Source organism: Lissotriton helveticus, chromosome 1_1 (assembly GCF_964261635.1).
Source record: "Lissotriton helveticus chromosome 1_1, aLisHel1.1, whole genome shotgun sequence".
NCBI lineage: Eukaryota > Metazoa > Chordata > Amphibia > Caudata > Salamandridae > Lissotriton > Lissotriton helveticus.
In genome coordinates, this window is record NC_136057.1 from 221,464,680 (window position 1) to 221,477,835 (window position 13,156).

General features: G+C 47.2%; 1 protein-coding gene across 1 annotated transcript; it reads left to right on the forward strand.

The window, feature by feature from the left end:
- Positions 1 to 10,717: 10,717 nt before the first annotated feature.
- Positions 10,718 to 11,674, forward strand: LOC144760378 (olfactory receptor 11L1-like). Its single transcript, XM_078646528.1, has one exon. The coding sequence runs from the start codon at positions 10,718 to 10,720 to the stop codon at positions 11,672 to 11,674; it is 957 nt and encodes a 318-aa protein (XP_078502654.1).
- Positions 11,675 to 13,156: the final 1,482 nt, after the last annotated feature.

Below are 13,156 nucleotides of genomic sequence, written 5' to 3' on the forward strand. Positions count from 1 at the left end.
TACACACCAGCTTCGGCGCACAGACCACGCACCCAACCGCCGAACCAACGCCCCCCACAACCACACTCTGCAACTGGATCCCGTTCAGCACCGAAGACACCACCCGCACGATGAACACCATCCACTCCGGATCACAAACCGACCCCTGCCCCCACCACGTCTTCAACAAGGCCGACTCCGTCATCGCACCCCAACTCTGGGACATCATCAACATCTCCTTCAACACCGCCACCTTCCCGGAGAGCAGGAAGCACACCGAGCTCAGCGCCCTCCTGAAAAAACCAACAGCGGACCCCACCGACCTCAAGAACTTCCGCCCCATCTCGCTCCTCCCTTTTCCTGCCAAAGTCATCGAGTAGAACGTCAACAAACAGCTCGCCGCCTTCCTCGAGACAAACGGTTTCCTCGACCCTTCGCAGTCCGGCTTCCGAGCCAACCACAGCACCGAGACCGCCCTCATCGCAGCCACCGACGACATCAGATCCCTGCTCGACAACGGGGAAACAGCGGCCCTCATCCTCCTGGACCTCTCTGCAGCATTCGACACTGTCTGCCACCGCACCCTAGTACAGCGCCTCAGCAACATCGGAATCCAAGAGAAGGCACTGGAGTGGATTATCTCGTTCCTCGCCGGAAGAACCCAGAGAGTCCGCCTCCCCCCGTTCAGATCCGAGGCCAACGAAGTCATCTGCGGCGTACCACAAGGATCTTCACTCAGCCCCACCCTCTTCAATGTCTACATGAGCCCCCTCGCAGCCATCGCACACCAACACAACCTCAACATCATCTCCTATGCCGACGACACCCAGCTGATCCTCTCCCTCACCAACGACCCTGCCACCGCCAGAGTCAGCCTACACAAAGGGATGAAAGACGTCGCTGAGTGGATGAAGTACAGCCGCCTGAAACTGAACTCAGACAAGACGGAAGTCCTCATCCTGGGATCATCGCCCTCCGCCTGGGACGACTCCTGGTGGCCCCCTGCCCTGGGCACCATCCCCAAGCCAACGGACCACGCACGAAACCTGGGCTTCATCCTGGACTCCTCCCTCTCGATGACTAGACAAGTCAACGCCGTATCTTCATCGTGCTTCAACACCTTGCGCATGCTCCATAAGATCTTCCGATGGATCCCCACCGAAACCAGGAAGACAGTCACCCAGGCTTCTGGACTACGGGAACACCCTCTACGCGGGAACCACTGCCAAACTACAGAAAAGACTCCAGCGCATACAGAACGCCTCTGCACGACTCATCCTGGACATCCCTCGCCGCAGCCACATCTCTTCCCACCTGAGAGACTTGCACTGGCTCCCCGTCAACAAGAGGATCAAGTTCAGACTCCTCACCCACGCACACAAGACTCTCCACGACATGGGCCCGAAGTACCTCAACAACCGCCTCACTTTCTACACACCCACCCACCAGCTACCATCGACCAGCCTCGCCCTCGCCCACTGTACCACGCATTCACAGAGCCACTGCGGGAGAAAGATCCTTCTCCTACCTGGCGGCCAAGACATGGAACTCCCTCCCCATCCACCTACGGCTGACCCAGGACCACCTCTCCTTCAGGAAACAACTCAAGACCTGGCTTTTCAAACCCCTCCCCCCAGCGCCTTGAGACCCTACTGGGTGAGTAGCGCACTATACAAATACTGTTGATTGATTGATTGATTGATTGAGGACGCATTGATCATGGCCCTGAGTCTTGTAATAGCTGCCCCTTTATATTGGTCGATTAGAGCATATCTGGCACCAATGATCCAGGTATACCTACATTGTTAGCCCCTTCATGCCCAACCTAAGCTTCTCTTTAAATGCTAATTGCTTTAAAATGACAAAACAGATTTACACCAAATCACAAAAAAAACCACCTATGAGCTACGCTCTAACCTTTGCCAAATGTCATGTAATTCCCTTCAGTCACATTTTTCTGGATCAAAAAGCAAAGTTCCCTATGGGAATTAATCTGAGAAATCACACTTTTGGTGGCCCCTGTAAGAAAATGGGTTGTTTGTTGAGGGGACGGGGTGAAAGCCTACCCAAGCAATAGCCAGCCATCTGTGTATCAAAGCTTTGCTTGGGTTTGTGTTGCTTCCTGTCACATGTAAATCTCAGCAAAGTACTGCATTGCAGAAGGTCATTGCCCAAAGTAGACACTGGAGGGAGCCTGTGAGCCGTCTCAGAACGCCAGATCACCATTTTTCACGGCAGCGAGGAGGTCACGGTGGAAGTCGCCGTCCTTCGTCTCTGCAGATTGTAATTGCACCGGCACCGGCATCGAACGCCGAGAAACTAGCTTCCAGGAGCCTAAGAAAACACGCAGCACAGGGAGGACGAGGTCGAGGTGCCCGAGAACAGCCGCTATCACCTTCTCCGTCCGCTCCCATCTGCTTGCCCGTCTGCTGGCTGTTTGCTGGCTGTCTGATAGCTTGAGGGCGGCTGGTCACAGCGGTTGCTGGACGGCGACTAGATAACACGGTGGGAGAGCGGGTGAGCGGGGTAGGCACAGGTGCTGGCGGAGGGCGAGAGCAGCTGTCCGTGTAACAGTCCGTGTACCTGTAACCTGCAAGCGCCGTGCAAGCACGTGTCAGTCTCAGGATCAGGATCAGCCACCATTCCGGCACATAAAAACTTTTAAACACTTAAAACACTTAAAAAAAAACGCAAAACCTCCCGTATATCCCCCGTAACCCCCATATATATACAACCAGGCGCAAAAGACTAAGGCGCGAGGCCTACGGTGCTGTAGGGGGGCTACTGGCAGGTGTGAGCGCTGTCTCAGCGCTGTGATAACAACGCCTGCTAGTAAGGGTGGGATGGGTGCTGCTACATTGTGGACCCTAGCATCAGGGGGCCAAAAGTTCCAGCGTGCGGTAGGCAGGCGTGAGCGCTGTGTGGAGCTTGAGCGCTGTGATAACAACGCCACCACCGACACTGCCCAGTTTGCCCATCTGGCTACGTACTCATTGAGCAAAGGACCCCAAGTGAACCAGAGCGCAGGAGGTCAACAGATCTGAGGAAAAACAGAGAGTAGGACTAACTTTGGGTCCCTCTCTAGGGGGTGTGGGAACACCGCCCTTATTTTCACTCTCTTTCACTCCGACCAGCTCAGAGTGTATTTTCACTTCGACCAGTTCAGAGTGTACAACGCAACGCTGCAGTAACTTTAATAGGAACCCAGTAGGAGAAAGGAGAAAGGAGAAACTATGAGGACTAGAAATTCGACCTTACTGCAGGCCCATACCCAGGCAAAGCCGCGCCCCCACCGCTCTGCCAGAAGAAGGAAGGCAAAACTCTTTTACCCCCGGGAGCGGGGGAACTCTACCCTGGGCCAGTACCCTTGGAGGGTGCACTCTTGGATTCTTCTGGAGCTACAGGAGCCACTCCTACGCTCCTAACCTCACTGACGGCGTCCCCAGCATGGTCAGTGTCATTGAACAATGTACAGCCGCATATAGGGGAAGAGGGGAAGTGTCACACCCGAGCTTACCTAACCCCTCGCCCAGGTAGCCACCCCTGGGTCCTTAGGAAATAAAGACATAAGAACTTTCTTGCGCCCTTTGTTAGTAAGTTCTGCAGCACCTGCTAGGCCCCAGAGCTGTATATCGCCTACACATACTCCCGAGGAAGGACAGAGCCAGAGCTTGAGCACTACTGCGGTGCATGCTCCAGGGCCACCACTTTCATCTATAATAACCACGTCCCGGGGGGATGATCCACCCAAGCCAGGGCCAGCTGACAGGGTGGCATAGAGGCCTGACCTCAACAGAACAACAACCCCGCCCCCTTATGCTTTAGAAAATCATCAATCCAATTCCTCCCAAAATGGGGCCCCAACGACTGAAGGTGGTAACAGCCCACGCTGCAGCGTATCTGTAAAGAGAGAATACACTCTTGATGTGTCTGGCAACAGAAAAAGTCCTAAAAAAGGAGGAGCAACTACAGAGCCATCGGCTCGGCTCATCCAGTCTCCGATCTTGTTGAGCTGGAGTCCCCCGGATCAAGAAAAAATGCCTCAGTCATCATCTTCTAGACGCAGCAGGGGGGATAGCCCCCCAGCGTTTGTAGACCATCTAACATTGATCAATGAGACCCTCATTTCTATGACTGGAGCCGCAATTATGCATGCCGATAAGCTCGATGCCCAGATAAACATATTACAAACAGTGGCTAATCTAATATCAGGGGTCGATGCTAAATTGGATCATTTGAATTCCTTGATCCGCAGAGTACAGGATAGCACGAATTTTAAGCCTGAACCATGTAGTTGCGATCCTATTTTGAAAAATTTAAAAACTCCCGCATGTTATGACCACACTAATTGAGGATCTCAAAATAGAAGCGGGTAAGAACAAGGTCTCAAACATAAAGGCACCAACGCCCGACCCGTCTAAAAAAGAAGGCACAAAAAAAATCTCATCACCGGACAGAACAGAAACTTGTAAAGAAAATAATGAAAACAAATCTGACAGGGCGGGACTCCCAGTGGCGACGGATGCAAATTCCGCAGAGGTCTTATCGACCGTAACAAATACTCATGATTGGGAGAAGATACCTATATCGACTAGCTTAGACTCTCAAAAGAATCTATCGAGAAAAAATAAGAAAAAAATAAAAAACTGAATAAGGCGAACAAGAACAAATCCATACGGGAATGGCTACGTACAGGCAATCAGACGCAAGGCCATACAGACATAACGGAAATTATTCAATCAGATGCTACTCTCATTACACCAGAAAGCTCAGAACGAAAGCACGAAGCTCTTTACCTGTCTGATGCAGTAACAAACACTGGGCCGGTTGCCCCCCCCGGTGGTGCCCCGGCCAGTCCCACCAGCTCTACCTACATGCATAGTCAACGACCTGCAAGGTAAAAAAGCCGTGGAAGCAACCCAAACTTGATCTAATGAACATGACGCCGGATTAAAACATCTTTTGGTCGCTGCCCCATCAACGTTGACGACGCATGTCGCGATTCAAAGGCCACGGGCCGTCTTAGATACCAAGGATATCGAAAACATCTCGCTTAACAACAGTCTTCCTAGCTTTCCACTCATGGTGGCCCCTCAACGAGACATGGGGCCAAAAGGGCCGGCAATCGCCCTATCATCTGGCATACCAGTAGTATCACAATCATGCGGTCAGGCCGCGGGCCCCGTTGGTTATATAAATAATGCCCTACCCCAGGACCGGGAAATCAGGCTGTATCCAGAATACGTCTTTCAGGGGAGGTGGGACGTTCACAATCGCAGCAATCTTCTGACTCTTTGTGCAAACATCCCAGGGTTGGAGGGAATAAAAACTACTGACATTGAAACCATCACCTTCCTACCACCAGATGCGGAAGAGAAAAATGAAACGACGGAGTTAACCTTCACGAACTCGGCCATGGCAGAGGCCTTGGAAAGCCAGCACAAGATACTGGAAAGCTGGGGAATCAAGATAAAACCCAAGGGCTTACAAAAATATCCCCTCATATTAAAAACACAGTTTGCAAACCCCCAGAGGGGAAACATGGTACAACCGGTTGGAGAACCACCACGCTCGCATGCGCCCTTCTCCCACGCGCCAAAAATGCCTCCTACCCTCTAGGGGTCAAAAGGTGGCACAAATACTGGCCAATTCATCAGAACCCCCATAAAGATAACCACGAATTCAACCCAGGGCACACGCACATGCGCTACATTGGGAACCGCGAATAAAGACTGGTCCTGGCTGCCGCTTGCTTTAAATTCCAAGTCCTAATGGTCCTTGTTTTAAACCCTGGGGTTACACCTATCGAGACGCAACAAATACGCATTTAAAGCCCCCAGGGAAGGAATGGTCTCCGACGAGATTGAAAATCATGTCTTGGAACGTCGCTGGGCTCAGGAGGTTGCTTCTCAAGCAATCTGCGGTGTCATTTATGGAGGAAGCAGACATAATTTGCACACAAGAAACTTGGCAAATCCATCCCCTCTCTTTGAGAGGATACGCTGAGTATGGAAAACCTGCAAAAAAGTCCAACATTTTCGGTAGACCCTCTGGAGGGATATGCATCTATATAAAACACGCACTCAATCTGGAATTCGCGGAAATATCCAACCTGCCGGACACCATTCAGGCAGGCATTTTGAAAGGCTGCAGCCTAACTAACAGTAATTTTTCACTATTATTAATTAATCTTTATCAGAACGCTCAAGGGCTCATATCTAACACCGCTACGTTGATACGCCACATCGAGCGTTTACTGCCGCAATTCGCGGGCCTCGAATGCATCATTCTTGGTGATTTTAACACTCACAACATCGGGCTTTCAACCACACGTAGGCTCCAGGCTGGGGCCACTAACGCCCTGAATGCCCTACTAAAATCCTACAAATTGGAGACAACACACTCAGTCCTCCTAAAGAATAGCCCCGGGCTGACTGTCGGCCCTACATTTAAAAACCAAACTACGGTCGACTATATAATCTTAAGTGGCAAACTCCAACTTCTAATGTCAAATTTTTTAGTGCATTCATGCAGTGATAGCGATCATGCTGCCCTAATCGTCATTTTGAACCTCATAGCGGATCATCACCATAAGCTTCAACCCATCGGAGAAGCCGATGGAGAAGAACTCATAAGGCTGCCTAGAAGGATTAAATGGGAACAGACCGCAATTACTGGATTTAACAGCTGGGTTAAGCAGTGGACAGGCTGGCCACCGAGCGAACAAAAAAAGGGCGCCATAGAACTCTGGAACTCCACTACAGAGACTCTGGCGGGGATTCTTCGCGGGAGTGTGAAAAGTACATCACAAAGGCGCCCTTTACCCACATATGGTCATAATACTGAAATCAAAATAAGCGCAAAAAAATTAAATAAGCAATACAAACTTGCCCGCAAAATTGGGACTGCCCTAAACAAGAAACGTTTACAAGAACTTAAAAAAAGTCATGCAAAAAAGGTTTGGGCAGCAAAACATGCACATTGCGATGCACAATGGCTAATAATTTTTGATTTGCTCAGACCGGAAAAATCACAGGAGTTTTGGAAGTTTATATGTAACTTGGGCCGCCTCCCAAACCACAGAGAAAACTCCCTTGAAGCCTCGATCTGGGTCGCGCATGTAAGAGCACTTTACACTAACGCTGGTCCGGCCCACTTGCAAAATGAAGCATCCACTGCTGGAGACAACTTAGATCTGTTCGCCGGGAAGATGGCTCCACCTGGAAAATCGCTTGTCGTTAACATCATAAAAAACATCAGACAAAACGCCGCTCCAGGGCCCAATGGCCTTCCCGGGCACTTATTCAAGGCAAACATCGATTTTTGGTCCAAAAATCTGACCTACCTGTATTCTGAATGCTGGCTCCTGGGGGACGTACCAGATTCATGGAGAGGCTCGCTTCTACAGCCTATCCATAAAAAAGGCCCAAAATCTGAACCGTCCAACTACCGCCATGAAACCGTCAGGTAAAAGTGCGCTTTATAAGTGTTTTTAAATTCAAATACCGGATGATCGCCTATTTGGATATTGAGGGTAAAGCGTATGCTAGCGCCATCTTGAGGGACCTCGCAGACTGGTCCAGCGCCGAAGGCATCCTTCCGTTCTGCCAAACCGGATTCAGACCTGGGTCTGCCACGGTTGACAACATCATTGCTCTTTCTTTCCTGGCACATCATGCACGGTCAAGCAAAAGCCTCCCCCTCTTCGCCTGCTTTATCGACTATTCAGCGGCGTTTGATGGGGTAGACCGCGCAATTCTGTGGCACAAGTTGGTCCAATGGAACATCAATCCGGTTTTGTTAAGAGCGATACAATCCCTCTATCAAAAAACATGGGTGCGAATCAAACTTTCGAGGGACCACGCATCCGTTAAGATCAACACAGACAGATGCCTTAAACAAGGGTGTGTGTTAGCCCTGTTATTATTTAACCTATATACAGCAGACATGGAGAAACCTTGACTGGGGCCGCCCTTGCAACTCCAAAGATCGGTGGATTTAAAATCCACTTTATGCAGTATGCTGATGACTTGGTCCTTTTGGACCACACGAGAATGGGGCTACAAAAGGCGTTGACGGCACTCGCTGCATATAATGACAGTAACAGGCTTGTAGCAAACCCAACCAAGTCTAAAGTAATGATCTTTGGTCATTACCCAAGGAAGAAATCTTTAAAATGGAGGTTAGGCAACCTCCTCCTGGAAAGCATGCAGCGGTACACCTACTTGGGCATTTGCTTCCAGGAATCCGGACGTGCAAGTGGCCATCTTAAGACAATTCAGGCTAAAGGCAAATCCATCACCTACGCCATTTGCAAGCTGCAAGCCTCTTCATACAGCCCGTCTACCACGGCCATCAACAGAGCACTTAAAGCTAAGCTCATGCCGGCACTCAATTATGCTCTACAGGCATTTCCGGGCAAACTAAGCAATGAATTAGAAAAAATTCACTGCAGAGCATATAAGAAACTTTTCCATCTTCCAAGATGCACCAGAAACACCCTCGTCCGCCTGGAGTTCTCACTTAATCAGCAAAATCTAGAAGAGCTGGCCGCCCTAAGCAAGTATTACTTTTTAACAATGGCGGCACAGGGGAACACACTAAAGGCAGTTTTGAAAGGTATCTTTAGCGAGCCAGGGAACCCCTGGTCGGTCACCTTCGAAGCGGCTAAGGACCAGCTCAATCTCGCTACGGATTCATGGAATCCTGAACACGTCAAATATTCTGCCATCAAAAACGCAATTAAAAAACAAGTGCGTGCGAGGTCACGGGAACTGGATCTGGAGGCGCTTGGAAGAAAAGGCTTGCATGAGACCCTGTGTCTTCCGCACATTTTGCACATCGCTAAACTCCACTTCACGCAGGCAGTGGGCCGCTCGGCCCTTCACAAGATCTTGGCGTACAGACTTCCCCCATTGCACTTAAATGAACTATATCCAGGAAGTCAGGCAAGCTCAGGAGTCCGGGAATGCAGGCTTTGCATGTATAAACGGGAGTCTCTGTTCCACCTCCTCTTCTGCTGCCCGGCCCTGCGTCTGGCCCGGAGTCTCTATCTTAGGCCATTACTAAGACAATCTGGATCACGTACTGCAAAGGAGGGCCTTAGCTATCTTTATACTTTGTCTAGGTTAAAGCACATGGCGGCTTTCGGAAAAATTATTTTTCAAGCTCGGGCAATGCTAATGATTTCTACCAGTCGGGTCATAGAGCTGCCTGTGGGCCCATGAACCCTTTCATTTGGAATTTCCGGGACCTATGGAGCAATTAGATAAACTGTATTTTGATTTTGTAATGCTGAGAGTTTTGTATTTTGGTTTTATGTAATGGTTTTTAGTAACCAAACAATAAATATCATTCATTTATTCATTCATTCATTCATTCATTCATGTCACTTTGCGTTGGTTCCGACCTTTATCTCCACTTCCAAGGGTCTAGAACTGGGAAGGTACCTACAGAAGGGTAGGATTCACAGCGGGTGCAAGGTTCAGGATGGTCGGCACCTTTTCTGTCCCTAAGGTTCTGATTGGGACATAAACCAACTAGCACTTGGAGTCACTCTGGTGGTCCTGGGTTCAAGGTGTAGGTCCAGTGTTACTTACTCATGAAGCAAAGAAGCATTGCAGCAGAGCAGTCCCTCTTGCAGTAAAGCAGCAGGGCAATAGAGGAGTCCTTCATCTAAGTCTTCCATAGGTCCAGAAGTGATATGGAGAGTGGGTCTGAGAGTTCCCTTTTCATACCTGGTGCCAACTTGAAGTGCGAGACATTTCTAGAGGTTTTCTTTTCAAGACGTATGCCTCCCCACCCTGGGAAAGTCTGTCTGTAGGCACAATAGGCTAGTGTGAAGTCCTTTGTGTGGGAGCAGGACACAGCCTATTGAAGTGCAAGTGGGGCAGTGCACAGCTCTGTCACCCATCATGCCTTGGATAGCCCCATCAGGCACACCTAATTGTGTAGCTGGCTACGAGAATTATACACAGTCCCATGCCACTCATACCTAGTCATTTCCCCTAGGAACAGACTGCAGGCACCAAACTGTAAGAGTTTTTTACTACCAAAACATGTGAACCTTAAAAGTACATGTCCAGGTTTTTAATTACTATGCACCCTGCCCGAGGCGCTAATTAGGGTCTACTCTAGGGGTGACTTCTATGTGTAAAAAATGGAAGGTTTAGGCCTGGTGAAAGGTTTATTTTGCTGTTTTAAAATGGCAGTTTAAAATTGCACATGCAGGCCACAATTACATGTTTTAAAAGGCTACTTAAGTGGGTGGCAGCCTCAGTGCTAAAGACCCAATAGCCACTTTTAATGTACATGCCCTGGGTAAATGTAGTAAGTATCTCATTACTAGGGACCTACAAGTGAACTAAATGTACCAATTTGGTGTAGGCCAATTCTACCAATTTTTAAGGGGAGAGCACAAGCACTTTAGTACTGGTTAGCTGTGTGCACAGACGTAAAAACAGCAAATAAGGAAATTTGAAGGAAAAATATTAGCAGCAAACCAATATTGATTGATCATTGAACTAGTAAAGCTTGTCACTTTCAGTCCATCACTATGAATTTAGTATGACAGTCACATTGCAGACTCATAGGCAAAAGTCTAGTGGAATATACTCATGATATCAGAACAATTTATATAGTTGATTTAAGATACATAAGCATTCCTCTCTTTCTGATTGTGAACAATCTGTTATCATCAGTGCAATATATATTTCATTCTTTCACCTAGATAACTAGGATGAAACATGCAGGATGTCCAGAAAACAGCACGGGAATGCCAGTATTCCTGATATTGGGATTTCAGACACTTCCTGTGCTGAATCCCCTGATCTTCCTGTTCTTCCTCAACATTTACATGTTGACAGTAGTTGGGAATGTCTTGATCCTGGTCACAATATCAACGGACATGCGGCTTCACTCACCCATGTACTTCTTTTTGGCAAATTTGTCATCCCTGGAGCTTTGGTACACAACGTCCATCTATCCGACCCTGCTGGGTGCACAAGTGGGAGAAGGTATTTGGATTGCTCGTCATGGATGCATCATTCAATTCAGTCTTTTTTGTTGGTTTACAGGATCTGAGTGTTTCCTCCTTACAGTGATGGCCTATGACAGATATGTGGCTATCTGCCAACCTTTACACTACTCCACTCTAATGGACAAGCAACTTTGTGTTCAGCTAGCTACCAGCACATGGGTGATTGGTTTAATAATTTCAGTCATCAATAGTATTTTCTTGTGTATGCTACAGTTCCCTGATCAGAATGAGGTGGACCACTTCTTTTGTGATTTGGCACCCCTTATCAAAGATGCTTGCTCAGATACAACCCAGGTAGAGTTGGAGGTGTTCCTCTTCTCCTTTGTTGTACTTTCAACACCATTCCTGTTGGTCATTATCTCATATGTTTACATTATCTCAACCATCCTGAAGATCCCATCAACGAAAGGGAAACAAAGAGCCTTCTCCACCTGCAGCTCGCACCTCACCATTGTCATAGCTTACTTTGGCATCCTCATCCTTGTCTACATGGTACCATCAGCAAGTCAGGCATTCAACCTGAACAAAGCCGTTTCACTGCTATACACTGTTGGAACACCATTGTTCAACCCCATAGTGTATTCTCTGCGGAACAAGGAGATCAGAGAGGCCTTGAAAAAGTCCTTGAGACAACATTTGTGCCAATCAGTCCTTTAATTGTTGCTGAAAACATTTGAATGTGCCAAGATATTACTGCTTCAAGCAAAGGGTTTTTCTAAGCCTTGAAAAGTGTACTGAAACATTAATGGCTACAGTATGTTTCAAGCATGATTCCAGTATGAGTTTTTACATAAAAGTGCCTTAGGAGCTGTTTTTCACTTTCAATTATTGCAATCCCGAACTACAACTCAAGTGGTCAGAACGCTAAATAAAGAGGTGCAAACTTTTTTAGCTCATTCAAACTCTTATTGAAACACAATATATGCACACACCTTTTCGGCGATTAATATCCTCAATTGGAGCGAAAAACAGTAAGACTAGGGACACTCTTTTGACAAGTCTTGGCAATAGATGTACCTTAAACAAGGTCACTGTTGATGCATTTTCTGTGTATTCTGCTTGAAATGCAATCCGTGGGCTTATCATAATACTTCAATAACTGAGCTGTATGGTAAGCTGCAGGCCTCTCCATTTTGTATATGTCTACTAGTGAGTTAGTACAGATAACTCAGACTGCAGCAGCCATTAGGAGTTTAAATAATGCTAGAGCTGTGGTATTTCTGTTTTACTGTTCCATAGGTTACTCACATAAACTGTGATCCATCATAAGTAACATTCTTATACAACACATGTTGTCTTCTACTTGTCAGAATATGTCTCTCATTACGTTTTTTAAAGTATTTGGCCTTTAACCCTGCCTGTTGAAGTGAGACTTTGTGTGCACATGGCTGGCCTTGTCAATGCAGACACACAATGTTCCCAAATTAATAAATTGCAATGTAGAAACAGGAATGGTTAAGGGAGGCCTAAAGAAGCAATAATAGGTTATGAACTTCTGACATACGGCTACTTCAATACCAAGTGTTTCTACCTCCTTCACATTTGACTTTACTAATACCCCGACGCTAAACATCTGTTTTGAGTCTGTGCATTGCCCACGTGTCACAGGGACAGGGTGTGGCCAATCCAGGAAAAGAAGTTCCCTTCGCGCCCAAGGTAAAAACCTGTCATCCAGTTATGACTAGGTGCTCAAGAGTTATTATTATTATATCTCTATACTTGTAATGCCACAAAACAGCCACTAGTAAGTGATAGAAAAACAATACTCTTTTTATTTAAAACCTTAAAAACATTCGGAAAAAAAATTGTCAAGTACTGTTCATCAATATACAAATCGATCAAAAACCATACATCTTTATTCAATGTCATATAATACACAGATTTCATTATTAAAATAGAGGAAATGTAATTTTTGTATCAAGTTTCAGTGCAAAATAGTGCAATATGTAGGTGCTTCTATTAAGCTGATCATTTCATTATCATTGATATTACACAGTCGCAATAGGAAGTGTTCTCCAATTGGCTCACAAAGACCATACTTTCATTTCTTACCACTTTTATATCTTTTTTGAACATACTGTCTCTGTTGTAGAATCTTAGGGCCAGATGTAGGTAAGTTCCATTTACCGATTCTAAAAT

Excerpts from the sequence above, each read along its gene's own strand:
- LOC144760378 (XM_078646528.1), top strand. The coding sequence starts at position 10,718 with ATGAAACATGCAGGATGTCCAGAAAACAGCACGGGAATGCCAGTATTC.